The sequence below is a fragment of the Daphnia carinata genome, chromosome 6 (genome assembly GCF_022539665.2).
Source record: "Daphnia carinata strain CSIRO-1 chromosome 6, CSIRO_AGI_Dcar_HiC_V3, whole genome shotgun sequence".
In the NCBI taxonomy this organism is placed as follows: Eukaryota; Metazoa; Arthropoda; class Branchiopoda; order Diplostraca; family Daphniidae; genus Daphnia; species Daphnia carinata.
In genome coordinates this window covers 7,460,804-7,486,422 of record NC_081336.1, presented here as the reverse complement: position 1 = coordinate 7,486,422, position 25,619 = coordinate 7,460,804, and the positions used below count along the sequence as shown (strand labels likewise).

General features: G+C 39.6%; 5 protein-coding genes and 3 long non-coding RNA genes across 9 annotated transcripts; 3 read left to right on the top strand and 5 right to left on the bottom strand.

Annotated features, from left to right (window-relative positions):
- Positions 1–15: 15 nt before the first annotated feature.
- On the bottom strand, positions 16–3,738 carry LOC130702167 (MMS19 nucleotide excision repair protein homolog). The gene is made up of 15 exons (XM_057523828.1): positions 3,600–3,738; positions 3,397–3,541; positions 3,094–3,282; positions 2,864–3,025; positions 2,584–2,797; positions 2,406–2,518; positions 2,214–2,334; positions 1,849–2,154; positions 1,509–1,791; positions 1,209–1,450; positions 965–1,113; positions 788–900; positions 403–730; positions 259–339; positions 16–194 (listed from the first exon to the last, which is right to left on the bottom strand). Exons 2-15 carry the CDS (start codon positions 3,478–3,480, stop codon positions 84–86), a joined length of 2,496 nt encoding a protein of 831 aa, XP_057379811.1. The 5' UTR covers positions 3,481–3,541; positions 3,600–3,738; the 3' UTR covers positions 16–83.
- A 1,310-nt stretch (positions 3,739–5,048) lies between these two features.
- LOC130702181 (glycerol-3-phosphate acyltransferase 3-like) lies at positions 5,049–8,108 on the top strand. The gene is made up of 9 exons (XM_057523847.2): positions 5,049–5,507; positions 5,577–5,921; positions 6,014–6,148; positions 6,223–6,300; positions 6,489–6,644; positions 6,707–6,822; positions 6,911–7,052; positions 7,123–7,331; positions 7,424–8,108. Exons 1-9 carry the CDS (start codon positions 5,355–5,357, stop codon positions 7,509–7,511), a joined length of 1,422 nt encoding a protein of 473 aa, XP_057379830.1. The 5' UTR covers positions 5,049–5,354; the 3' UTR covers positions 7,512–8,108.
- Positions 8,109–8,584: 476 nt separating this feature from the next.
- LOC130702194 (histone H3) lies at positions 8,585–9,053 on the bottom strand. Its single transcript, XM_057523863.2, has one exon. The coding sequence runs from the start codon at positions 9,051–9,053 to the stop codon at positions 8,643–8,645; it is 411 nt and encodes a 136-aa protein (XP_057379846.1). The 3' UTR covers positions 8,585–8,642.
- A 275-nt stretch (positions 9,054–9,328) lies between these two features.
- On the top strand, positions 9,329–9,649 carry LOC130702467 (histone H4). The gene has a single exon (XM_057524137.2). It carries the CDS (start codon positions 9,338–9,340, stop codon positions 9,647–9,649), a length of 312 nt encoding a protein of 103 aa, XP_057380120.1. The 5' UTR covers positions 9,329–9,337.
- A 1,257-nt stretch (positions 9,650–10,906) lies between these two features.
- Positions 10,907–11,302, bottom strand: LOC130702202 (histone H2B.1/H2B.2-like). The gene has a single exon (XM_057523867.2). The coding sequence runs from the start codon at positions 11,300–11,302 to the stop codon at positions 10,931–10,933; it is 372 nt and encodes a 123-aa protein (XP_057379850.1). The 3' UTR covers positions 10,907–10,930.
- Positions 11,303–17,680: 6,378 nt separating this feature from the next.
- On the top strand, positions 17,681–18,374 carry LOC132088118 (uncharacterized). Its single transcript, XR_009421352.1, has 3 exons — positions 17,681–17,743; positions 17,820–17,950; positions 18,039–18,374. It is a non-coding gene; the product is annotated as an uncharacterized LOC132088118 (long non-coding RNA).
- Positions 18,375–21,885: 3,511 nt separating this feature from the next.
- Positions 21,886–23,073, bottom strand: LOC130702221 (uncharacterized). Of its 2 annotated transcripts, none has more exons than XR_009004263.2 (4): positions 22,901–23,073; positions 22,681–22,834; positions 22,155–22,616; positions 21,886–22,073 (listed from the first exon to the last, which is right to left on the bottom strand). It is a non-coding gene; the product is annotated as an uncharacterized LOC130702221 (long non-coding RNA). The 2 variants fall into 2 exon arrangements; XR_009004262.2 differs by having other exon boundaries at positions 22,155–22,273.
- Positions 23,074–24,588: 1,515 nt separating this feature from the next.
- On the bottom strand, positions 24,589–25,375 carry LOC130702469 (uncharacterized). Its single transcript, XR_009421353.1, has 4 exons — positions 25,278–25,375; positions 25,116–25,206; positions 24,889–24,974; positions 24,589–24,825 (listed from the first exon to the last, which is right to left on the bottom strand). It is a non-coding gene; the product is annotated as an uncharacterized LOC130702469 (long non-coding RNA).
- Between the last annotated feature and the right edge of the window lie 244 nt (positions 25,376–25,619).

Sequence of the window (25,619 nt, the reverse complement as noted above, 5' to 3'; positions counted from 1 at the left end):
AAGCTAAAACAGGAGTGCTATTGAAACAGTATATTTGAAGCTCTTTAGGACCTTTGGCAGACGAGTCCATAATGCCTCAACTTTTACTCACAACCTGCTTGCCCTAACATGGTCCATTTTTGGCGGGCAACGGCTGCTTCTCGCCGGACCAAACGCTTTTTGTCATCAAGGCATGGAGTCAAGCGTAGGATAACCTGTTATTGAACAAGTATTTACAAAGCTTTTGAAAACTTTAAAAGTTAATCATCAGCAACTCACCTCTGATCGGAGTGGGAGCAAGACGACCGGCTGGGCTTTCCTTAGCTCTGACAGACATCGAAGTGCAAGACGGCGGACATCCTACGAATTTCGTTCAATATTTAGAGTTTGCGTTACATAGAAAATACGGTAAGTATGGCTTACCATAGTCAAACCATCTTTTGCAAGCGTGAGTAATCTAGGGACAAGGCTGCTGATGTATTCCTCGATGGCGTTGATGTTGTCTGAAATGAGACCCATGAAGGCTGTGATTGTCGAAACGATGAGTTGATCGGGCTGCTCAATGTTCAGACATTGGATGAGCAAAGGAATAAGCGTCGTTATGTGAGCAACTAGAACACCCTCCGGAATGAAGGCCAGCTGGTTTGCGATGGCAGCGAAGCAAGCGGATTTATTGCAAGATGGCGACTCCCGATACAACTTTAACAGACGTGGGACCACCTCTTGGAAAAATCGCTGTCGGTACATTAGCCTACAAATTCATTTAATTGTTAAAAGTTCTTCCTTTTTAAATTAAATTAAAACATACCTGATGTTTGCATGGCTATCAAAGTTCAGACACTCTTCGGTTTCGCACAAAATTGTTTTAAATCCTTCGGCCACCAGATACCCATGTGTGGGATCATTTAAGGACTCAACTAACTGAGAAAGAAGCACATCATTAATTTAAACGAAGACGCACGCTGTTCTGCGCCAAACGAAATACCTCTTGAATGGTTTGATCAAGCTTGGAATAGGATCTCATCAGCAATGCTTTGGTTACCCAGACAAACAGACAAACAGTTTTGCTCCGGTCGGCGGATGGATCTTGCCATTTGATCCTCAATGAATCAAGTATGGATTCTAGCTCATGCCCTGAAAAGGAAAAGGAAATACTAATGGATTCCAGTTGCAAGCTAAGGAGAAAAGAAGACGGAGAAGAAGAAATTTAAAAATAAACTCAATTTTACCTTCAGGAACTTTGTTAATCAAAGCAGCCACGAGCCGACACGCAGAAATCCTCACATCAGCATTTGGATGACAAACAGTTAAAGGCTCCAGTGTTTTAATTAGCTTCTCCAGATTTTTCCCAACAGGTGTGGCCTCCAACGATCCTAACGTTGCTTCCATGATCGGTATTACCCAAGCAGACTTGGCAAGGTGCTCATCGATGTATCGACCGATCTGTTCGTTGATGAACTGGGTGGCATCCCTGTGCAGAAAAAAACTGAGATTATCCTTCTTCACATGCATCACTTGTGTGGTATTACCCGGACGACAAACTGGAAGCTAATTTTCTCAGTATACTGCAGGTGGCTTCGAGTGATATTGGTGGATCTCCTTCTTTTAAGGTTTCTAACGCCCAACTGTGCAACTGGTGGAACATTTGGAGCTCGTCATGTTGTGCAAAGTGAGCCAAAGTCTTTAGCATTTCCAATCGCAATTCGAGTTCTGATTGTTCTAGCCGAGCCATTAGCTTGGAAAGCACTTGCGAGCGTATCCGCGGCAAAGGAGGTAAAGTTCTTAACAGACGAAAGATCTCGTTGGCTTTGTCTATAATAACTCAAAATAATTATGTCTTTAATATTAAAACGTTAATAATTCATTTACCAGACATAGCCATATCCAACAGCTTAACCAATACTTGTTCAACGAACCAGCTTTCATTTTGCTCAGCACATTTGTGAAAGAACTGACCAATTTCTTCGACGGTATGGCCGGTGGTCAATGGTTGCAGAAGCAGATCCAAAAGTGACTGATTAAACTTTTCCAGGTCTTGATGGTTCATTCCGATACCAACAAAGTGACCCAATCCTTGAAGACTTAGACTGCGGAGTAATGCGTCATCCTCTTTTAGCACTTCGAGATACAGTTCTAACAATGCTGGTATCAAAGGATATATGCCACTCTGAGCAACTGGCAGCGAGAAGTAAGATTGAAATTGTTTTACTAATTTTTAAATGGAAGTATTATACCATCTATTTCAGTGAAACCGTAAAGGCCGGCTTGCACTAGCTTGTTTAAACAGTTCAAGATAAATTGTCGTGGAGCTGATTGTGATCTGATACGATACTGATCCATCAGAAGAGGAATCACCTGTACAAGAAATTATTATTAGTTTTTAAAGCCATCAAACGGTGGGATTTAAAAACATAAAAGAGGTGCACCTGGCTAACGATGAGCGCACAAGCAGGTGCATTTCCAGAGCATATTGCTAGCAGAACGTAACTACTTGGGGTCATCAATCGGCGTTCCGGCTCGCACAAATGTCCTTGGCATTCTATCAACCGAGAATGTTAGTCAACGAGTTCAATTGATTCCAAATGCTAAGTTTTAAAAATTTACCAGACAGAATTTCTTTGAGTAGTTTGGTGAATGCAGAATTATTGAGTTCTCCGTTTGTTGCGAATGCTCGTGATAAGGCGGCAAGAGCGTCTAAAGCGGTGTGCTCTAGCTCTTCAGTATTAACGTTGATCAAGACTTCCCTGCGAATACATTTCCAAAATGTGTCAATCCACTTTTCAAGCTGCGTCGGGTGATAGGAGAGGCAACACAGTTCCTAGAATCCACAAGAATGACGTGTAGAAAACCATTTGAAATTTAAATCTCAAACGGAAAAATTTACCAATGTCTTCAACGCTTCTATTTTGGCAGAAACCAAATCAGACTCCAATTTCTCCTGCAATAGAGGCATACAGTATTCAGCAAAATGAGCGCTACTGGCAAGACATTGTCGTAATCCTTCACACAGCTGATCTTTGGTTACTCCGTATGGGTCATTTGCAGGCTGTTGAAAAGAAGATCGAAGTTTGTACACCAACAATCAAAATAAGCGGTTAACATTGAAAACCCTACCGGCGTGAAGTCAATAGGAAAGTAGCAACTAAAAACTTCAAAAAACTCCTCGGTGAAAGGTTCTAGTGTAAAGTAGCGGGCTACTACTGGGAAGATACTGAATAGAAGCAACAAGTTGCGTGGATCTCTTTCTTGATCGGCTGCCTGGATGATGCCAAAAACAAAGTCCTGACCCAAGAACCTGTAACTCTAAATCCAACAAAGTAAACCTTGCTTTTAATAACAGTCTTTGACAAAATTCGGCCAAAGACATTTTATTATTGCTAAAATTTCTTGTTATGGCATAAACCTACTAATCTGTACCTCCAATATGAAGAGCCAGAAGGTTTTTGATTGTTTTGTAAATCGCTCTTCTATCGTGCTGCAACTGTGATTGGCAATGAACATTTTGAAATATTGCCTGAGCTATTGATTTAGCTAACCCTGGGGAAAGCCTGTTTGCTGAGCTCTGCAACAAAGTTGGAATTGAAAGTTTTAATTTTTGCTGATGCAGTTATGATTCATACCAATACGTGAAGCCCATGTAAGGCAGCAGGTACTATTGAATGATGATCTTTGAGCTTGCTATAAAAAAATTCTGTTATAAGATCAATTTCTTTTTCATTTACTCCTTTCAAATCAGGAGCAAGTTGTTCTAAAATTGAGGCAATAGTGGATACGGCTCTGCATCTGTATGCAGCTTGTTGATGTAGTAATTCTGCTTGCAAATTTTCGACTAACTGGAGAATCGTTATATCTTTTGACGCAATTGCTGTAAAAATAAAAAAAGGACTTGAAGGCTCGCTCAACTTATAACTATCTTCAAAACATTCAACGTAAGGTACGCAATAAATAGGCACGCGTTGGTTACTCTTTGAAAATTAAGGCAATGTTCCGTATAAAAGTATAGTTGAAATTAACAAAGTAACTCACACTGGCTAACAATACTTATAGCTTCTGACATAGATTCTTGTAAACTAAGAGAATCCCTAAGCTTTTGAATGGAAGTAGGGGTCACCATGTTTTCTTGTTTATTTTGCCTAAACTGACGTCTTCTGCTTCAAACTACAACACATGACATGGGGCCTTGTAAATTGTTTGCCGGGCAAGGTTCCTACTCCTATCGAATGCTGCGCCTTTGAATTTGTCTCCTCCTCTTTTTCTTAGCTAAGAAGTGGCGCTGCCTGGGGGAAATACTAGATACCATTCTGTGTTGCAATTAGAATTTGACATTTGATTTTGCACTCATTGGTTGGCAAATATTGATCTTTTACATTACAAGATGATCGAATCGATCCTTTTATTCAATTTTATTTACTAAAACATTTTACCTAAGGGTTCCCACTTTCCAGAAATGCTTCCTAAAAGTTTTTTAACACTTTCTACAGGGTATAATTGATTAAATTGCTAATCTTAGCGGAAGAGATGATTGCATTTTCATGAATTAAGTAACTGTTTCCGGTTTTGCCAACTTTTTCTAAATCTTACGGAGTATTCCGTTGCGTTCTTGAACCATAACACATCACGCCTTATTTTGCTGTTCTTCCATTAGACAGCCGAAATAGATATTGACAGGAATTACCGCTAGATGCCGGGTGTTTACCTAGAAAAAATACAACTCTTCGATATAGACCGATGATCAGCCATAAGTTTAGTAGGCCATGCGCATGGCGGCTTTCCGTTGTTGTCGCTTGTCTCGATTTTACTAAGTGATTAAAACTTAGTAGTTACGAATAATTATTCTAACTGTAAACAAAGCGCTACAGTGATGCGCAATAATATTCTTATTTTAGAAAGAAAATATTTGATAAATGAGAGAAAAAATAGAGAAACCAACAGTATATGCCAAAGTAAATAATAAAAAATATCTCCGTCATTCGATAATATGGCAATCTACTAATCATGTAGGGCAATAACATCAAAAAATTAATCTCTGTTATCTTGAAACATGGTGCTAATTGGAATGGGAGGACTAGAAGGAGTGGAAAAATGATAATTAATCGCGTCAAGGTCGCACGCGCCACGCAGCATACAGACGTATTTTCGATTCCTGAAACCAAAAGTCCTTCTGTCTGCTTGAGGAGGCAGTCCCGGAGAATACGTTGCGTGGTTTTGTATCATTCACGCACAACGGCCCAAGCAGAAATCAACTTCTTTTTTCGGCCAACCTTGAAATCCTTCCGTCACTTCCTCCAGGGTTCCGTCATCTGTTGCCTTGGTGTTGTAGGCGATTGGCGACGACAGCAATTTTCTCCAACCCGGTCTCGCATTAGTATATCAAAATGGGGCTTGAGAATTTGATTCTCTTGCTAGTACTTGGTGTAATATTTCTACCTTTTATCTTGGCGATCGGTTGCTTGGTGCTAGTAATGACATGCCCATGGTCGAGAAATTTTCGATCAGGATATGTGAACCTACTGTTGAAGATATTCCAGGTATTCCAGTATTGCTTTTTCGAAAAGTTTCCATTATTTACTAGTGTTTGAGTTTTTTCCCCATGATAGTATGGCACTGGTCGGATAGAAAGTGCTGAACAGAAAAAACTAGAAACCATCAAAGAAAAGAATGGCATCGCAAATGGGAACATAGCTGAATCAGTCGAACAAGTTGAAGATAATTTGTCACCTGGGCATGCCATAATTAAATCATCGGCAATGTCTAAAGAAGACCTGGTACTCTTACCAAATGGAAATTCTTCACCGAAGACAGCATCTATTCCCAGAAACAGATCATTTAACAGTTTGCAACGTGATTTTATCCTATCAGACTGCCTAGACTTTGTTCATGCTGGTATGGAGGCAATAATTGAAGATGAAGTTACACAACGATTTGTAGCTGAGGAGCTAAAGGTATCACTTCCTAATTAATTCTTAAAAGCCAATAACTAAAAAAATCTACCCTCTTCACCTCCCGGAAAACAAACGAAAATTTAAACATAAAGTCATGGAATCTTCTTACTCGCACAAACCGACATTACGAGTTCATCAGTATTCGCCTTACTGTTACCTGGATCATCGGTTTCTTTATACGTTACTTTATTCTTCTACCAAGCAGGATAACAATTTGCTTTTTAGCTGTGAGTTTGCTTTTCACTATCGCATATGTAATGAAACTATTTATTTAATTCCATTTTTCCTTGTATTTGCTTAGGTTATTTGGTTGACATTATGCACAGCTTTAGTTGGATTTTTGAATGAAGGCGCCATGAAGAGAGCCGTTTATGAGAAGGTAATTTCAAGTCCATATAATTTCTTTAGTCTGTTTAGTTATCCATTTGACCTCTTAGATAAAACTTGATCTCTGTGTGGTTCGATAGGGACAAAGTCCGAATCTACATGTGCTGTGCTTTAATCGTATCTTCAAAAAGTTGGCAAAAACAAAATTTACTTTCTATTTTTTTTTTTTTTTTTTTAAAGGTTTCAATATGGTGCTTCAATTTTCTATCCTGCGCTTTGTCAGCAGTAATTACCTTTCACAACAAAGAAAATATTCCCAAATCTGGTATCTGTGTTGCCAATCACACAACCCCAGTAGACGTTATGGTACTTCATTGCGACAACTCGTACGCTTTGGTAAGTTGAATTTCTGGTTTTATGGCGTGTTTAGATGATAACCATCAAATTCATGTTTTAAGATTGGCCAGCGTCATGGAGGTTTCTTGGGTATTATTCAGCGGGCATTGGCGCGCGCTTCTGCGCACATCTGGTTTGAACGTTCCGAAGTCAAAGATCGCGAAACTGTTGCTAAAAGGTTGGTTTCCTTAACAGTATTCAGCAGGCGCGGTAACGCTTACATTCAAATTTACCTTTTTTTTTATGGTGAACTGTTGTCCCATTAGACTAAAGGAGCATGTGGATGATCCTGATAAATTGCCAATTCTCATTTTTCCGGAGGGAACCTGCATCAACAATACTTCCGTGATGCAATTTAAAAAGGGAAGCTTCGAAGTTGGCAGTGTAGTTTATCCTGTTGCTATTAAGGTATTTACGTCGAGCCCTTCCGTTTATATATATATATGATAAAAAATCATTTTGTTTGTTCGGCATTTAGTACGATGCACGGTTTACAGATGCTTTCTGGAATTCAAGTCGTCATTCAATGATCCAGTATTTATACATGATGATGTCGTCTTGGGCCTTAGTCTGCGATGTTTGGTATCTACCACCTATGCATCGGCGAGCTGAAGAGAGTGCAATTGATTTCGCCAATCGAGTCAAAGCCGTCATTGCAAAACAGGGTGGCCTGGTAGATCTGTCTTGGTAAGTTTATTTAAATTAAAATTTTTTTGTGAAAAACAAAAAAAAACCGAATGCACTTCTGGAGTTGTAATCGTTTTTGGGCTTGTTCTTAGGGATGGCGCACTTAAACGAATGAACGCCAAGAAAGAATGGAAACAAAAGCAACAGGAAGAATTCAGCAAGCGATTGAAAGTGGAGTGATGAAAAACTTTTGATCTAATGCATGTTTAAAAAAAGAAATATTTTCTTTCAATGTTTAGTTCACTAAAAAAAAAAAAAAAAAAAAAAAAAAAATCTGCAACGGAAATGTGATGAATCAAGTACCGAATGCTAGTGCTGTAGCGCCTTTGGTTGTTTTTTTAGGACGTAGCCAGGCCATTCTTCCAATAAGTGTTGCGTTAAAATGGGGTTAACGCATTTCCTGTAACATTGTCCGTAACGTCTCTCTCACTACGCTTTGTCGTTTCATAACTGACGCATGGGGAAAAAGTAAGTAATCTCTAGATTGGTTACAATCGTTCATTTAGTAACATTTCAATCGAGATATTACTCCGCTCATTTCTTAATCGCATTATTGTTGTCAATGTACAGCGAGAAACCTCCTTAAATTCCCGCTTGGTTGATGAATGGTGGCCCAGATGATCTAAGTCATTGATTTGGTAAATAGCTTGTTTGTGGGTTGACATCATTTTTCCATGCGATTATGTTTGATTAATCTTGAAGTTGTTCCATTGTCTTTTTTGTCGACCACAATGTTCCCTTCATGAGCATTGGTATATATAAACTTATATATGCAAATTGTTGTTTCGTTCGAACACATTTGAATCGAGTCTTATGATGGCGTACTTAGTGATTGAAGTTGGCAATTTTAGAAAACAAAAATCCCTTAGATGATTGAGTGTTCGTGTTTGCCTTTAACTAAGTTTTTCTAATATTAATTTAGCAGAAAACATCGAAAATGTTCTAGAGGAAGTTAACGATTACAGCACGATTTCAAATTGATCGCGTTTTTTACGCGTCCAACAAATTGCTTCGAATAAATTTCCGATCCAACAAGTATCAGCGCCATCCAGATCTGAAGCCCATCCATATTAGTACCCCAGTAGGGTAATGAAGCTAAACAGTGGCATTTACGTTTTAGTGGTACCATTTACTAATGATAGCTATGGTGTAGGTCTGGTGTATAAAACTAGGATCTTCTCACCATTGGTGGCTGAAGATGAAGGCGAATAACCTATTTGAAAGTGAAGGTAAGCTGGGTTGCAAAAGCTCTTCAAAACAGTTTGGTGGCCCTGAAAAGGACCGTTTTGTTGCACAGATCGTAGTTGTAGTCTAAGCGCGTTCACCACGAATTCTACGGGCAAGCTGGATGTCCTTGGGCATGATGGTAACTCGCTTGGCGTGGATGGCGCACAAGTTGGTGTCTTCGAAAAGACCCACCAAGTAAGCCTCGCTGGCCTCCTGAAGGGCCATCACGGCCGAGCTCTGGAAACGCAAGTCGGTCTTGAAGTCCTGGGCGATTTCTCTGACCAGGCGCTGGAACGGCAACTTGCGGATCAGAAGCTCAGTCGATTTCTGGTAACGACGGATCTCACGAAGAGCGACGGTACCGGGACGGTAACGATGGGGTTTCTTGACACCACCAGTGGCCGGGGCACTCTTACGAGCAGCCTTGGTGGCCAACTGTTTACGGGGCGCCTTGCCACCAGTGGATTTGCGAGCGGTTTGCTTAGTACGAGCCATTTTCTGAGGTGATGATTAACAGTGTAAAGCACATGGAAAATGTTGAAGTTATATAGGTTGTGTGGATGCTTAAAGCCTTGGCTCTTTGACGCTATTGGCCAGATCAGAAAGGGAGGGAAAAAGGAGTAGAACAACACAAAGCCTCTCGGTACATATGGGGTGGGGTAGAGTCCGTAGGGCAAAACTTGATGCTAGCCAATCAGAGTGGGGCTAGTGGGTTTATAACGAGGACACAAGCTGAATATTTCTCATTCAGTATTAATCAACACTCTGAAACACTCAAAATGACCGGACGCGGAAAGGGAGGTAAAGGATTGGGCAAAGGAGGCGCAAAACGCCATCGCAAAGTTTTGCGTGATAACATTCAAGGTATTACCAAACCTGCCATTCGCCGTCTTGCTCGTCGTGGAGGTGTCAAACGTATCTCCGGCTTGATCTACGAGGAAACTCGCGGTGTCTTGAAGGTTTTCCTTGAGAACGTCATCCGTGATGCCGTCACCTACACGGAACACGCCAAGAGAAAGACGGTCACCGCCATGGATGTCGTCTACGCTCTGAAACGCCAGGGCCGCACTCTGTACGGTTTCGGCGGTTAAATTTCGAGAACTATTCCAGCACTTGTGTACCCATCGGCCCTTTTCAGGGCCACCATTTAAATGAAGAAGAGAGTGGGTTACTGCTTTTTAAATTTCACCAAGCTGAAATTGTAAATCAGATAAGTTTAAGAAATGTTCTCTTTCTGTTTTGCTGAAAACGTTCCATATCAATTGCTTAGGGGTTGTCTCTATTGACTGCTATATTGGTTTCCATGCATTTTCCGTGAACTAAACTCATAAATGAAGCACATCTGTCAGATGCAGGTAATAATGTAAACCCTTTCAAAAAGATCGATTACGTTGTTCTCGTCTCAGGGACCTTGGCCGAAATATGCGTCCATTTTTGCCTGGCTTGATGTTGCCACGAGGTATTCTTCAACATTGCAATCCTTTTGCTCTTATTTTAACTATCAATTACATTGTACACACACACACACACACACACAAACAATCTAGGATCCTTTGAAAATTGAGTAAATGGACGCCCCCACCAACGATTACTTTGAACGGATTTGCAAGCCCCGTTATCTATGGATAGAGTTACTTAAAAGTGTGATTCCCGCATAGACATCAAGTAGGCTCAAAGTTTACAAGGGAATGAACGCTTGAGAAAAAGCGGGCAAGGAGTTGTAAGCTGCAGTCGACTATGCAACTTTCTAGTTAATTTTGTATTGCCCTTTTGGCAACAAAGATCATAAGCTCATTATTTTTGTCTTTCAGTTTTCGTACCCTCTCCCCCTTCTCGAACTTTCTTTAGAATCATTGCCCTTGAACGTCCTTTGCATTGGTTTTTCATAACGCAACAGCTACTCTTACGAATACAACGCAAAAATGTGTTCTCCCCTGTCTGCAAGTTTTCCCTCGACAGCTTATGCCGTTTATTACCCTGCCTGTGATAAAGTTTCTTCCATCTGAGTGCAACATGTGCTACATTTTGCCGATTTTTTAAATCTTGTTTTACTGGACGACACGTGAACCCTTCTTAGTTCGGACAAGGCTCATGGTACATACATCTTAGCTAGGTAAGTGTTGAGGACAAGTGGCAGTGGGAAATACTGTTTTGTTCATTAGTTTTAATTTGTTGAAAGATTGTTACCATTTATAACATTGCGACCAATCTGCCCTCTACGCACCTTCTATACCAAGTCAAATGGTCACATGAAATTCGTAGCAAAAAAGAATTGGCAAACTTAACAGCGGACTGAAGCAAATTCCATTTCTTAAACATTTGGTGGCCCTGAAAAGGGCCGTTTGGTATAAGAGGACAAGAGATCAGAAAATCTACTTGGTGCTGGTGTACTTGGTGACGGCCTTGGTGCCTTCAGACACGGCGTGCTTGGCCAACTCACCGGGCAAAAGCAGACGGACGGCCGTCTGGATTTCCCGGGATGTGATGGTCGAACGCTTGTTGTAGTGAGCAAGACGGGAAGACTCTCCGGCGATGCGCTCGAAAATGTCGTTGACGAAGCTGTTCATGATCGTCATGGCTTTGGAGGAGATGCCAGTGTCGGGGTGGACCTGCTTCAACACTTTGTAGATGTAAATGGCGTAGCTCTCCTTCCTCTTGCGCTTCTTCTTCTTGTCTCCCTTAACAATGTTCTTCTGGGCCTTACCAGCCTTCTTCGCTGCTTTTCCACTAACTTTGGGGGGCATTTTCCTTACTACTTGATGAAAATTGGTGCCAATCGCCGTACTTGTGAAATTGTAGTAACACCCGTAGGTCTTTTGGTTGTATTTGTATCAGAAGTCAAACAGCCGTCTACCTGAAGGTAGCCAATTTCGTGTAGCTGGGACCAGTGAGGGTAGCAGATTAATGCAGATGTTTCAGTAGTTAAGACCCAATGGGGAGCTTTTCATTGGGAACAGAAGGCGTTGTAGCATATTCTATGCCAAACAAGTAGGAATGTTGAAGAAGAAGTTTGGCCATTGGCTAAAAAGATTTAGTGCCTTTTTCCATTTACCGTCCAACTGGGTATATAAAAGCAGTTTCAAGCTTACTATTATTAACAATTTCCTCTGTGTAGGAACTAGCTGATCTAACCAACATACTTGTCATGTCTGGTCGCGGCAAAGGTGGTAAAGTAAAGGGAAAGTCAAAGACCCGTTCGAGCAGGGCCGGACTCCAGTTCCCCGTCGGTCGTATCCATCGTATGCTCCGTAAAGGATCGTACGCTGAGCGTGTCGGTGCCGGTGCCCCTGTATATTTGGCTGCTGTCATGGAGTACTTGGCAGCTGAGGTACTTGAGTTGGCTGGAAACGCCGCTCGTGACAACGAGAAGACTCGTATCATCTCCCGTCACTTGTAATTAGTGGCCATCCGAAACGACGAAGAGTTGAACAAACTTCTCTCCGGAGTCCGGAGTTACCAATTACCATCGCTTAAGCTGGTGTTTTGCCCAACATCCAGGCCGTCTTGTTGCCCAAGAAGACCGACAAGCCCGCCAAGGCTTAATTTCTCTTTTACTTGTGTTGTTGATAAACGGCCCTTCTCAGGGCCACCACACACTGCAGAAACGACAATTTGCCACCGTCATTATTTGAAATCTAGTTTGCTAGATTCAAATGAGTGTAGAGTCTGACGTTGGTTTCGGTTTCGTAACGTTTGCGCGCATAGCTGTCCAGTACAGACGTTTGTTTCATACCAAAGTCTTAACGATCAACCACTCCAACATTAATATGAATTGGGAAATCCCGCACGGTATTACGTTTAGCCCGATCCTTTTCGACGAGTTGACCCACTCACCTTGCATGATTTTTTGCTTAGCCAGCTACTATTTTTAGTTCCCTTCATCCAACCAAAATTAGAAAAACACGCGAATTCTGGCATGAAATATAGTTACAAATTTTAAATCAAGAGATATTTTAGACATACTGGCTTCTTTTTTTACGATTATGGGCACGTTACCTGTGGCGTTCATAGCAGGATCTTTTTGAAACCATGCCGGTGTAGCAATAAACATGCTTATTTTTTTTTTTTTTTAAATAAGCCCGACCGAGAAAAGCCCGACATTTCTCGGTCGGGCTTTAAAAAATTTTCCGAAAAAACTGTCACTCATTGGAATTGCTTAAAAATCACAGGGTATACTCAAAATTGAATGCTAATTCCGGGAAAATTGCTATTTTTTTTTCATTAAGTTAATTGTTTTTGAAATACACCGAGTATTTGACGCAATGCTAGCGCGCCAGTACGCTACAGCGCTAGTGCGATGCTTATTTTGTCGGGCTTATTTTAAAACCTGACCAAACAGTATTTCCACTAGATGGCGCTGCAGATTCATCAGCCTCTAGCGTGTGAAATGGAACTATTGTTATTTTTTGTTGTCATGTGATTCACATTGTTTGCTTTGTTTTTAGGTTGACAACGTGTATTTGAGTTTCCCTCGTCTGAACGGTATTGTTATTTCTGTTTGTTTTTTGTTGTTTGTGTGTGTTTGTGTACACATACACCACACAGCCTTATTATTATTATTTGTTCTGGCATTCTACTTCGATTATTATGTGTGTGGTAGTGATTTGAAGTGGTATACAGGTCGTACCTGAAAACTGAACTTTAAGAACTTTGAAAGGCCATGTTATGGTCATTTACTATAGTTTACGTTTGAAACTACGCAGATCTTTTGTAACTTGTCAAGGAGAACATAGTTTATTTTTTAAATTTTCGAAATTTGAACTTTCAGTACAACTTCCGGTTTGAAAATGCCTAATAACTCAATATCTGTTGGTTTGAATGAAAAAAGAACCACATTTTCGTAATCCTCGTGAAATTTGGGGTCGAATCCATGTGTCAGTAGGAAATACCCGAAAATCGTCAAAAATCGCAAATTTCCCTGAACTATAGTTCAGGAAAAATCGCGATTTTGGCCAAATTGGACTTTTCGCCAAAAACAGGTCAAAATAGGTCAGACACACCTTAAATTTCACGAGGATCACGAAAACCATATTCGTTTTGTTGTGGGCCCAGTATTTCTGGAGATATAGTCTACTTCCGGTCACTTCCGGTAATTTTTTTTTCCAACTTCGCAAAAACTAAAAAATGAACATTAATATGCCAAACATTTTAAGCATTTTGATCATATGTGAAATGGTTTAGTGGCTTCTTTCGTTCTTGTTTTGTTATTTTACTGTTGGTTGATCGCGCGAATTGATATACTTTGACACTACTTCGTTAACAGAGACTACTAGCATTATGTATCACGCTAATGGGAAGGTGTACCTGGTAAATATAGATCATAGCATGAAGATATACCACATACTATTATTATAACCTTATCATGCACCGCCATCTGATGTACAGTCAGATTTAAAAATAAGCCCGACTGTTTCTTATTTTACGTTACGCTGTATCGTATTAGCACGCTACGGGAAATTACGTAATACTAATAGCTCTGTGGTAGAGCGTTTGACTACGGGAATCGAAAGTCAAGAGTTCGAGTCACGTATGGATCCTATGTGCCAGCGGATTGAGTTACGTTTCCCACTGTAGACAATATTTCTTTGTCCAAAAAATTAATCACTCTATTGTATTTCTAGGTGACATTACGAGACGGAAATATTAAATTGCGTTGGGAGGCGCAACAATATTATTACAAGTGCAAATAGGTTTCCTTCAAAAGACATGGAAAAATAGTTAACTAGTTTTTAAGACTCATGGCTCTATGGTTGAGCATCGGCGTCGCACGCCAGAAATCGAGTGTTCAATCCCCTAAAAAGTCAAAATGAAATTAAATAAGTATATATAACTCAAAATGTCAAATATTGATACACAATGCATGTATACTATTCAATATCATTAATGCATTTAAAGTTGTAGAATCTCCATGAATTGAGATTAAAGTGCATCGTTCCATAAACAATGACGTCGTCTAACAATGAAATATTGGGAAGATTGGAAACAGCAAAAATTGAAAATATAACGTAGACGTCCATAAAATGACATTGCGACATAAATAAGGCAATGTTCACATTAGTGAACAGTGCAGAGCAACAGCACGACAGTAAAAAAAAAAAACCACCAAATTTTTTTTTTTAAAGAATTTGTATTGACAATATTCTGCACAATTTAAAGACTAGCAACTTTGAAATGGCAAAATAGCCGATTTCAAAGTTGCTGTCAACCAAGGTAGGGGGAGACACTACCTCAGTTGACTCACCGGGGAGATTACCCGGTGCGTGGCTAAGAGAAGCCGGAAGAAGAGCGAAGGTTGCGGACAAGCTTTTACGTGAGCGATTAACTGTTAATTCGGATTTTTGAGTAGCCTCACAGCCCTCCAATGATATCATCGGACCATGAGGACCCCCACGTCCCCTTTCCAGACAGCGCACTCACAACCGTTACTGCTGATCACAGTAGGGGCATGACCCCCTACGGGCTTATTAAAAATCAAGGGGAAACGGGGCCACAGAAAAGAAGGGAGCCCAGATATGCACTTCAATTTATATAACTGTTAAAATACTTTGTTTTCGGGGCGCAGCAACGACTGAAGGTAATGGGCAGGAAGCATTTTTCAAAAATTCCTTCGGGCTTCCAACCGTTATCATTATGAAATTTGGTTCGAATAAATACCTCTTTTGATTCAGTACGATTCTTAACCTATTTAAAGAAAACGAAACATGAAGCAATTTTTAAACGTTTGCCTATCATATATATATACAATAAGGATCGGTGCAATCCTTCTTTACCTCTTGTTTTGGCGAACTACTGGTATTAACCGTATTCAGCTAATGGTTTGACAGACATAGTGCTTGCTTGGATGGTAAGTTGACGGGCAGCGAAGAAACTAATCATTAAGCGACTACCTATTTTCTAATACCTATGCAAATAACACAATAAATGGCATTCTAATTAGTTATAATCATGGGTTTCCAGTCACAAAAAAAGAGACAGACTTATTGGCTGAGACGGTTCAAAACGTTCCAACTTCTTTCAGGACCCCTGCATCAGAATGATAGACTGAGGATGAATTCGGAAGTCGCGAATTGAGATAGCCAATTTCGGAAATATACTTGATCTCTTTCATACTAGGCATGTAATCTAAATTTGCTGTACAATGTACAACAAAAAACAAAGCAATAAAATAATTCCGTATAAAAAATTTACAGAGTTGCACTTTGTTACACCTATTTGGCTTTGTAAAGTGATACTAACTTACAACATAGTCCTGTGAAGTTGGTCACCGGGCATGACAAGCAATACAACTTCGATGTAAACTGAAGCAGTCCGATTCAAGAATGCTTAGGTTGTCCAAACACACTGCATAGTGACTGATGGAACAGCAGAAAATCAGCATGTAGATTAACTGATTTTCCAGAAATAAGTACTTTTGACGTTTGAAATTCTGACCAACTGTTTTTGATGTTCACATTTTTCAAATTGTTGAGCACGTACTTAAGGCCACCATAGCACAGAATTTTTTCCAGTTTTGCAAACATACCATCACAGCATCTATGAGGAACAGGAGAGGTTAAAAGTTTTCTTTCTTTAAAAATCTATTCATTTCATAACATACCGTGATGTGTTCTTCTTTTGTAATGGGCAGCCCTCTCTAAGTACTTGCATAAGTAATACTTCAATACTTGGAACAGATGAAACAAGCGGTTGTGATCAAAAAAAAAAAAGTATCACCACCGCCAGTATGTTGTTAGGATTTTAACTTTACTAGATAGGTATGGCAATCCGTTTTACCCAAAAAAAACAATATAAGCCTTTTTCTGTTTTACTGCTTTCGCCATCTAACGGTCAGATTTCTAGTTAATTCTCTACATACATTGACCTAATATTTCTGCTGCGTTGCGCTGCTCCTACTATGGTGTGTTTGCAAGGATTTCCTTCAGCGAAAATGAGCAATGCTAGTAGAAATTCTTCATTTCTTCAGAAAAAAGTTTGGCTTCAGAAGAAAATAAGACTTCTTTGGATTGAAAAAGGATAGATCTGTGAGTATGCATATGACTTTCGTTGTTTAAATATTAATAAAACTTAATATCGAAAAAAATATACTCTTTTTTTAAAACAATTTTTACGATTTTCCACGTGACACCAAGACATGGGAGACATGGATTGGATAATATGGTTACTTGAACACTGGATTTGCAAATGCAGAACAGCTGACTTATGTTTCACTCACATGTCAGTTGGAGATTTTCCGGGCAAAATTTCTAGTAACTCAGCATTTGGTATGATCTTTACTATAATTTTATACAGTATCCTGCATGTCTCATTAATAAAGATTTAAATCCTTTTATAGATTGGCACATCAGTGAGGAAGGTTCAGTTTAGTTCATCATATTGTAGTTTCACCCCATCTGTCATTTGTACCAATTGTAGATATTGTCCATAACAAGTCTTCATGTTTACATTCTTGCCAGTGGTGCTGGTACTTTTTTTTTTATCACAACCGCTTGTTTCAGCTGTTCCAAGTATTGAAGCATTACTTATGCAAGTACTTAGAGAGGGCTGCCCATTACAAAAGAAGAGCTCACCACGGTATGTTATGAAATAAATAGATTTTTAAAGAAAGGAAACTTTTAACCTCTCTTGTTCCTCGTAGATGCTGTGATGGTATGTTTGCAAAACTGGAAAAATCCTGTGCTATGGTGGCCCTAAGTACAAGCTCAACATTTTGAAAAGTATGAACAGCAAAAACAGTTGGTATTCAAAATTCTTAATGGATAGGTTAATTTGCCAGAATTCCAAACGTCAAAAGTACTTATTTCTGGAAAATCAGTTAATCTACATGCTGATTTTCTGCTGTTCCATCAGTCACTATGCAGTGTGTTTGGACAACCTAAGCATTCTTGAATCGGACTGCTTCAGTTTACATCGAAGTTGTATTGCTTGTCATGCCCGGTGACCAACTAAGCCAACAAAGCCAAATAGGTGTAACAAAATGCAATTTTGTAAATTTTTTTTTTACGGAATTGTTTTAATGCTTTGTTTCATTGTACAGCAAATTTAGATTACATGCCTAGTATGAAAGAGATCAAGTATATTTCCGAAATTGGCTATCTCAATTCGCGACTTCTGATCTCCTCACACTGCCATTCTGATGCAGGGGTCCTGAAAGAAGTTGGAACGTTTTGAACCGTCTCAGCCAATAAGTCTGTCTCTTTTTTTGTGACTGGAAACCCATGATTATAACTAATTAGAATGCCATTTATTGTGTTATTTGCATAGGTATTAGAAAATAGGTAGTCGCTTAATGATTAGTTTCTTCGCTGCCCGTCAACTTACCATCCAAGCAAGCACTATGTCTGTCAAACCATTAGCTGAATACGGTTAATACCAGTAGTTCGCCAAAACAAGAGGTAAAGAAGGATTGCACCGATCCTTATTGTATATATATTGATAGGCAAACGTTTAAAAATTGCTTCATGTTTCGTTTTCTTTAAATAGGTTAAGAATCGTACTGAATCAAAAGAGGTATTTATTCGAACCAAATTTCATAATGATAACGGTTGGAAGCCCGAAGGAATTTTTGAAAAATGCTTCCTGCCCATTACCTTCAGTCGTTGCTGCGCCCCGAAAACAAAGTATTAACAGTTATATAAATTGAAGTGCATATCTGGGCTCCCTTCTTTTCTGTGGCCCCGTTTCCCCTTGATTTTTAATAAGCCCGTAGGGGGTCATGCCCCTACTGTGATCAGCAGTAACGGTTGTGAGTGCGCTGTCTGGAAAGGGGACGTGGGGGTCCTCATGGTCCGATGATATCATTGGAGGGCTGTGAGGCTACTCAAAAATCCGAATTAACAGTTAATCGCTCACGTAAAAGCTTGTCCGCAACCTTCGCTCTTCTTCCGGCTTCTCTTAGCCACGCACCGGGTAATCTCCCCGGTGAGTCAACTGAGGTAGTGTCTCCCCCTACCTTGGTTGACAGCAACTTTGAAATCGGCTATTTTGCCATTTCAAAGTTGCAAGTCTTTGAACTGTACAGAGTTTAGACAATACAAATTCTTAAAATAAAAAAACTTGTGTTGTATTTTTTACTATCGTAGTGTTGCTCTGCAGTATTTATTATTTAGCTATTCACCAGCTGACATGGGGATCGAACCTTAGTATTCTACCGTGACCGCCACACGCTTTACCATAATTCCAACCATGAACTTATGAACAACTAATATGCATTCAATAATTAGCTAATGTGAATGGCATATCTACATATGTATCACAATCTTAGAGACTATGAATAAGTACAGCCATGGCATAACTGTAGCATACTGGCATGTGATGTAAGAAGTCTGTGGTTCAAATCCCAGTCTAGTAAAGTATCTCTAGTATGTATAGCTGAATAATAAATACAAAAGTAAATAGTGTAAAATCGTTTTTATTGTCCCTCCTTCCACCCACATATCCACCACTTTTACATACATTTCAAAATACAGTACACAACATACAATACATACACAAATACACTTAAAACTAACCCGTTGGCTGCCACGCCACCTATCTACAATAGCTACTGTCGCTATCAAAGGGATAGCGACCAAGGGGGCCGGGTGGGCCGGGCTGAGACGGCGATGAGACCTTCACGGAAATGCACATCCTAGGTCTACAACGCCGTCTCGATCAAGGGATTCCCTGTGGTGCATTGCCCTTGGGGCCATTCGGCCAATCTTGGGCAGTGGCGCTGCTCCACCCCATGGCAGATAGACCATGGAGCAGAAGAGCGCGGCCCGTCCCTGTCAAGCTACAAAAAAAAGGGGATAAAAGTGGGTGGGTGGCAGCCAACGGGTTAATTTGCAAGACATAATACAACATAAAACAAAACACAACTATACCACGAAGACGAGGCGACCACGAGGTGACGAAGGGGCGATAGGGGAGGCGAAGACGGCGTGGCCACGAGGCGAAGACGGGGCGATGGGCGAGGCGAAGAAGGGGAGACGGGCGAAGTGAAGACGGCGCGAGCACGAGGTGAAGAAGGGGCGACGGGCGATGCAAAGTCGGGACGACGGGCGAAGCGAAGACGGGACGACGGACGACGGGCGAAGCGAAGACGGGACGACGGGCGAAGCGAAGACGGGACGACGGGCAAAGCGAAGACGGGACGACGGGCGAAGCGAAGACGGGATGACCGGCCAGGTGACGACGGGCGTGGCGAAGACAAAGAAGGCTTTATTCTAAATCGTAAAAGTAAAGAAAAAGAACTAGTTAGTGGTGAAATATAAGATTGTTGTTGTAATCAAACATTGAAAGCAATTTGACTTACTTCTGCTGTCCGATGGCTAGAAAGACTGTAGGGCCAGCAAATAGGCAGCAGACGGCTAAGAGTTGGCAATTCTATGGTTGAATGTTCAATTTAAATAAAAAAGCAAACTATATGAGGCATAAGAAAAATTTAAAATACCAATAGAAATTGTGTTGAGGTACATGTCTGTGTCCGTTGGTAGGCTAAGTAGAGATTACAACGAGATGGATATGGTGCACCACTCAGATCATGATTGACAGGAGACCATGACTGGTTTAAGAGTAGAAGAATGATATTATGGTATTCCTACCAATAGGATTTGCATCTTTGGTGACATTCCTCAACGGGAAGTATTCTTTACAAATGAAGTTACATGAGCTTAACATTAAAAGCAAAATCCATCAATGAGATTCTGATAACAAAACATTAGTCTTATACCTCTCAATGAGCACTAGTATAGTTTGATGAATGCAACGTAGTAGGTTGCTAATAGTTTTTTGTTTGACAGCTGACATAGGTGATTAAAAGACACGTAACATAAACACCAAGCATTCTGTGGGCTTCACTTCCAAAACACACTCAGGGATGAAACCGTACAGAAGCACCATTAGATTTTCTTAAGTTTTCCATTGGAATATGACATATTTAACAGAAACTTTTGAACACAGCTTTCACCGCTCCCACATAGTCAGCAAGTAAATAGTGGCTCAGCAGCGTCATCTTGTTTTCCAATTAACAAACGAAAAATTCAGAAAAATTGAAAATCTTGCTTTTTTTTTGGACGGGAACTGCACTGATATGAAATCTTTGAACATACATTTAGAGCGTGAATCCCCCTTCCCCACCCAGTCCTATATTTGTCTACTACCATTTCAATTTTATTTTAACAAATGCAGCGACCAAGACGACGAACGGCATTTTTTAAATATAGCGATTTAACATGTTTTTGAGCCTGATCTTTTCACCGGCTTTTATTTATTTATCCAAAAACCTAGATATTTCTAGGAAAATACATGATTTGGGTTCACAGTTCAACAAGGATGTTGACTGCGCTTCACACACATCTAGAAATTTCGCACGTTGACGTATTTCTAGATTGTTAGCTAGTCAACATCTGTATGATAATACAATTTTCTTATTTTTGAACAGCTGCAATGGTTTTTCGGTAATAAGTTCCATGGAAAAATTTCTCCATTGAGACAAGGACGCCAATTGTGCGTTATCTTGTGCCTATTTTCAATTAAATGGATACGCCGTCACTTTTCTGCTCGGAAGAGCTCACTTTGGCCTGGAATATTGTTTTGAATGGTGTAATTAGTATACATTCCATACATTAGATTGGATCTATTCCTTTTTGGCATACGGTCTTTAATTGTGTGAGGCTGTCAAAACGTCGACAGGCGGTGTCTAAAGGAGGAAAACAGCTAAGAGCTTGCGGACTCATCAATAAACGCAAAACTATTTGTTTCCAGTTTCAGCACTTCTGTACAGGTATCATCGTCAGCGTGGGCACAGGTGATTTTTCCATGTTCATTGTTTCAGGTCACCAACTTCTACTAGATGAGTCGAGAGGAAATGAGGTTACATGAACAGAAAATTAACCATACAATTAAACTGATAGATAAAAGTACCATGATGTGTGGAAGTGAAAACACCACATCACAACTGTTAAAACTGTCAGAACATTCACCACCCATGCAAAACATTTTCTGATTCATTAATACCAATATTATTAAGCCTATACCAAGAAAACCAAGCACAAGTAGTGCAGAACATTTTGCTGATGAAAGTTAACATATACCTGACAAATTTACTGCAGATCAGCAATTCCTGATGGACTCCCACACAACATTCCAGATAAACAAAACAGTAATTCCTAAACAGACATCTTGCAATAGTGGTAAATATAATGCAGTAACTGGTAAATATAACATCTCACATGAACAACAAATGTGAACGGAACCATTCGAACTTGAAGTAAACAATTTCAAAAATGAATTTGCACAAAAAGGATTTTAACTAAAAAACTACCAGAGAACGAATTTTTTCCTTCTACCTTTTCCTAATTTTAAAATCAATTAAAGAAACGTAATCGTTAAGCAAATCTCCCTGTGTACCTTTTTGTTGGTTGAATTTGGAAATGGCTTAATAGTTGGAATAGGTTTTTTTCTTTTACCCCAAATTTGCTTCCCGGGCAGCGCACTTCCAACCTTCTCTGCTGATTACAGCATCTGCATGACCCGCTGCAGAATTATCACAAGTGAAGAGGAAATCGGGTCACAGATACAAAGGGGTCCAGATACACATTTATTTTCTTTAAATACCATAACGCGTGAAATAAACGAATCCGAGGAGCTTCGGTCATCATTCCAACTACCATAATTTTTTTGGCACTGAGCCTTCGTCAATTTTCTTTCCTAATTCTTTATAATTACGAATCTGCCTTTAGAAAAATAAAACAAGAATCAGTATAAATTTCTTTTCAATTGAATTACATAAAACTGTGGAATCCTAGAGACATAATATTTTGCAAACTCTTCGAATCCCTTGAAAGCAGAAAATTTTCTGCTAAAAGTTCCATGTAAGCCAGATACAGGTCAACTGGTACTTCCTTTTCGACTGGCATTGGCAGTGATAGATAACGAGTAGGATCAAATGCAACTGAGACCTCATCTGACCCCAGACACACTAAAGCCAATTTCAATACCCAACTAAAGAGACCTACTACTGCAGAATTTTTCTGTATTCTACTTATGATAAAATACCCAACATTCATGTGCAGCTTCCTGTAAAATAAAATGAGTTGGAACACAAATGAACCTTACTAATAAAAAAAGTTAGCTATTTCACCTATATTTTGTCAGTGTCCATCGATGCAAGACTTCTTCAAAATCGGATTCAGATGTTCGTCTAAGTCCCCCAGAACAACGTAGAGTAGTTCTCGCGAAGCAGCGTGCTGGTATCCGGTAAACTGCGGAGCAAATCTACCGACTTGCAACTTACCCTATTTAAAATCGTTATGATGCACAAGTTAAAAACCTAGCTTTTACAAAGCAAGTAAATGGTATACCTTAAATACATTCAAAGGTACTGCATGGTCACCTTGGCAAGCTGTTCGCCAGACCACATCGTTCGTACAAGATGGCGCCGAGCATTTGCAGTTCTTCCCTTGAATTTCACCTACAAAAAGAAAGATCTGCCACGTTCGGCTGCTGTGATATAACCAGCCGCTACGACGCCATGTTAAACGTGGCCATCAGCAGTTCAGTTCAGCTCAGCTCAGCTCAGCACAGCACCTGGGCCACCTAGCGACTAGCCCACTACAAGACTAAAGCAAATATTTTCTTTGACAAATAAGACTTTAATTGGGGTTTAAGAATAATGAGTTTGTATAAATTAGCACTTCCTAAAAAATTAAATTACAAATGAATTAATTACTGAATTAAAAAAATAATTAATGAATTTAGTCTATTGCAAATTTGCTACATCTTTCGAGGTGGCAGTAATGAAAAGAAAAAAAGGAAAGAAAAAAAATAAAATAAATGGAAGTAAAATTTGTTGTCAATGAAAAAAACTTTTAAAATGGGATGGGAAGAAAAAAAATCTAGATTTTGAAATAAATCACAAGAAAAAAAAAAAAAAAAAAAAAAAGACTAAGAACTTAATCTAATTAATTCACGTTAATTCGCACGATGTTTCGCCGACTAGACCATTCGCAACAACGTGACGTTTCTAATAATATTTTATACATCTACTTACTAATGCCATCAACACTTGTTTTTCAAAATACGGAATTACATGACATCACGCATTTTACCGCCTACTCCCTCCGACACTCTTACGACGCTATACACAATTTTTATTAAAATCTTTTGGTTATGGGGAACTTACTGAACAATGAGTCGTGTAATTTATAGTTTTCAATCTATTTTACAGAAGCCAAGCCATTACCTGTATGCACCATCATTGATGAGAGCGGTAGGTTGTCAGGGTAGGCCGAATCTTTTCATAAGTTTATCCTGTTCCGTGAGATCTTTTCTAACTTTTGGCCTCATATAAAAGATGGGACAATCTCGGCTAAATGTGACAAATGATTAGTATTAAGTATGTAACATGATTATGATATCACTCAAACTATTTACTTGGAACAAAGAATCTCTTCGTTGAGACTTCAATGGCACCGTTGACATTCTGTCCATAAACGATTAAACTTCTCTTCGAGAGCATAAAGTTGGCCAATTTCCCTCTGGTAGAACTCCGATTCTTTCGGCTTGCAAAATCTGTTTAATTGGAACAGTAATTTTAAGAAACATCGCCCAGTTAGGCAGAAATTAGACTTACTTGCATACAGCACTATCGTCTGGAAGGGCGGTTTTGCATCCAACACAGATGGATTTGCGTGTGGTAAAGCTAGCCAATCCACCAATTTTTGAAATAACAACTGAAGGCGTTTGGATATGGTAACCATCTACAACATGGAACACAAACGGTTCAATTATGTCAAGCAAATAAATGCGATGAGTCCGTGTTTACGTAGCAACAATGATTCCGCTTTAGATCCAAGTATGGGTTCAAAAATCCGAACAAGGGGTTTTGAAAGCTGATTTTCCAAATAGTATCGGGCATCAATATGTACGCTGTGTTCCAGGACAAAAATCGGGTCTTCCGCCTAAAGACGTATGAAAACTTAATGGTTCATGAGAAATTTGAAATCCAAAGACGAACCTTGAGGTAGGCTGGTGTATTTTTAGCAGCTGCAATAATGTCATACGGAACTCGATCCCCTAATTTTGGAGTTGTACCAGCATCTCGCTTACGCATCTTGTGATCTAGTTCCCCATGTGCCTGTTTGCTGGCGTAGTCTTTATCTGTTTTAGTAAGCTCCTTTTTAATAAAAAAAAAGGCAAACGGATAAAATCAAGTGAGATATCGACTTTGTTGCACAGCAAGTCGGAAATTGTTTGTTTGGCGTATTCTAAGGCTCCATCCGGGTCTCTAAGAGAAAATATCAAACCCTCAAACTTAGAATACTAATTCACGAGTGAGTGCGACAATTACAACTTCTGGCTTTTGAACCATGGCAGGGACGCACCAGCAACACCTTGTTCTAACAATATGTTCATAGCCGGTACCATGTACGCCGCCTATATGAAAAAATGTGAAATTCTAGATGACTTAATCAACGAATGTCACAAAGCGTTTGTTGAGTGTCTTAGATGCAATTGGACCTTTTAGCAGTCTCAATCATCGATGTGCCCACTCAAATTACTTTTACCTCAACTTACCCAGTTCATAACGACCCATTCGAATCCAGTTAGTACGAGGGCATCAAGGTTTCAAAATTACACAGCGTTAATTCCTCACTGATGTGTCAATCTATAAAAGGATTTAAATCTTTATTAATGAGACATGCAGGATACTGTATAAAATTATAGTAAAGATCGTACCAAATGCTGAGTTACTAGAAATTTTGCCCGGAAAATCTCCAACTGACATGTGAGTGAAACATAAGTCAGCTGTTCTGCATTTGCAAATCCAGTGTTCAAGTAACCATATTATCCAATCCATGTCTCCCATGTCTTGGTGTCACATGGAAAATCGTAAAAATTGTTTTAAAAAAAGAGTATATTTTTTTTCGATATTAAGTTTTATTAATATTTAAACAACGAAAGTCATATGCATACTCACAGATCTATCCTTTTTCAATCCAAAGAAGTCTTATTTTTTTCTGAAGCCAAACTTTTTTCTGAAGAAATGAAGAATTTCTACTAGCATTGCTCATTTTCGCT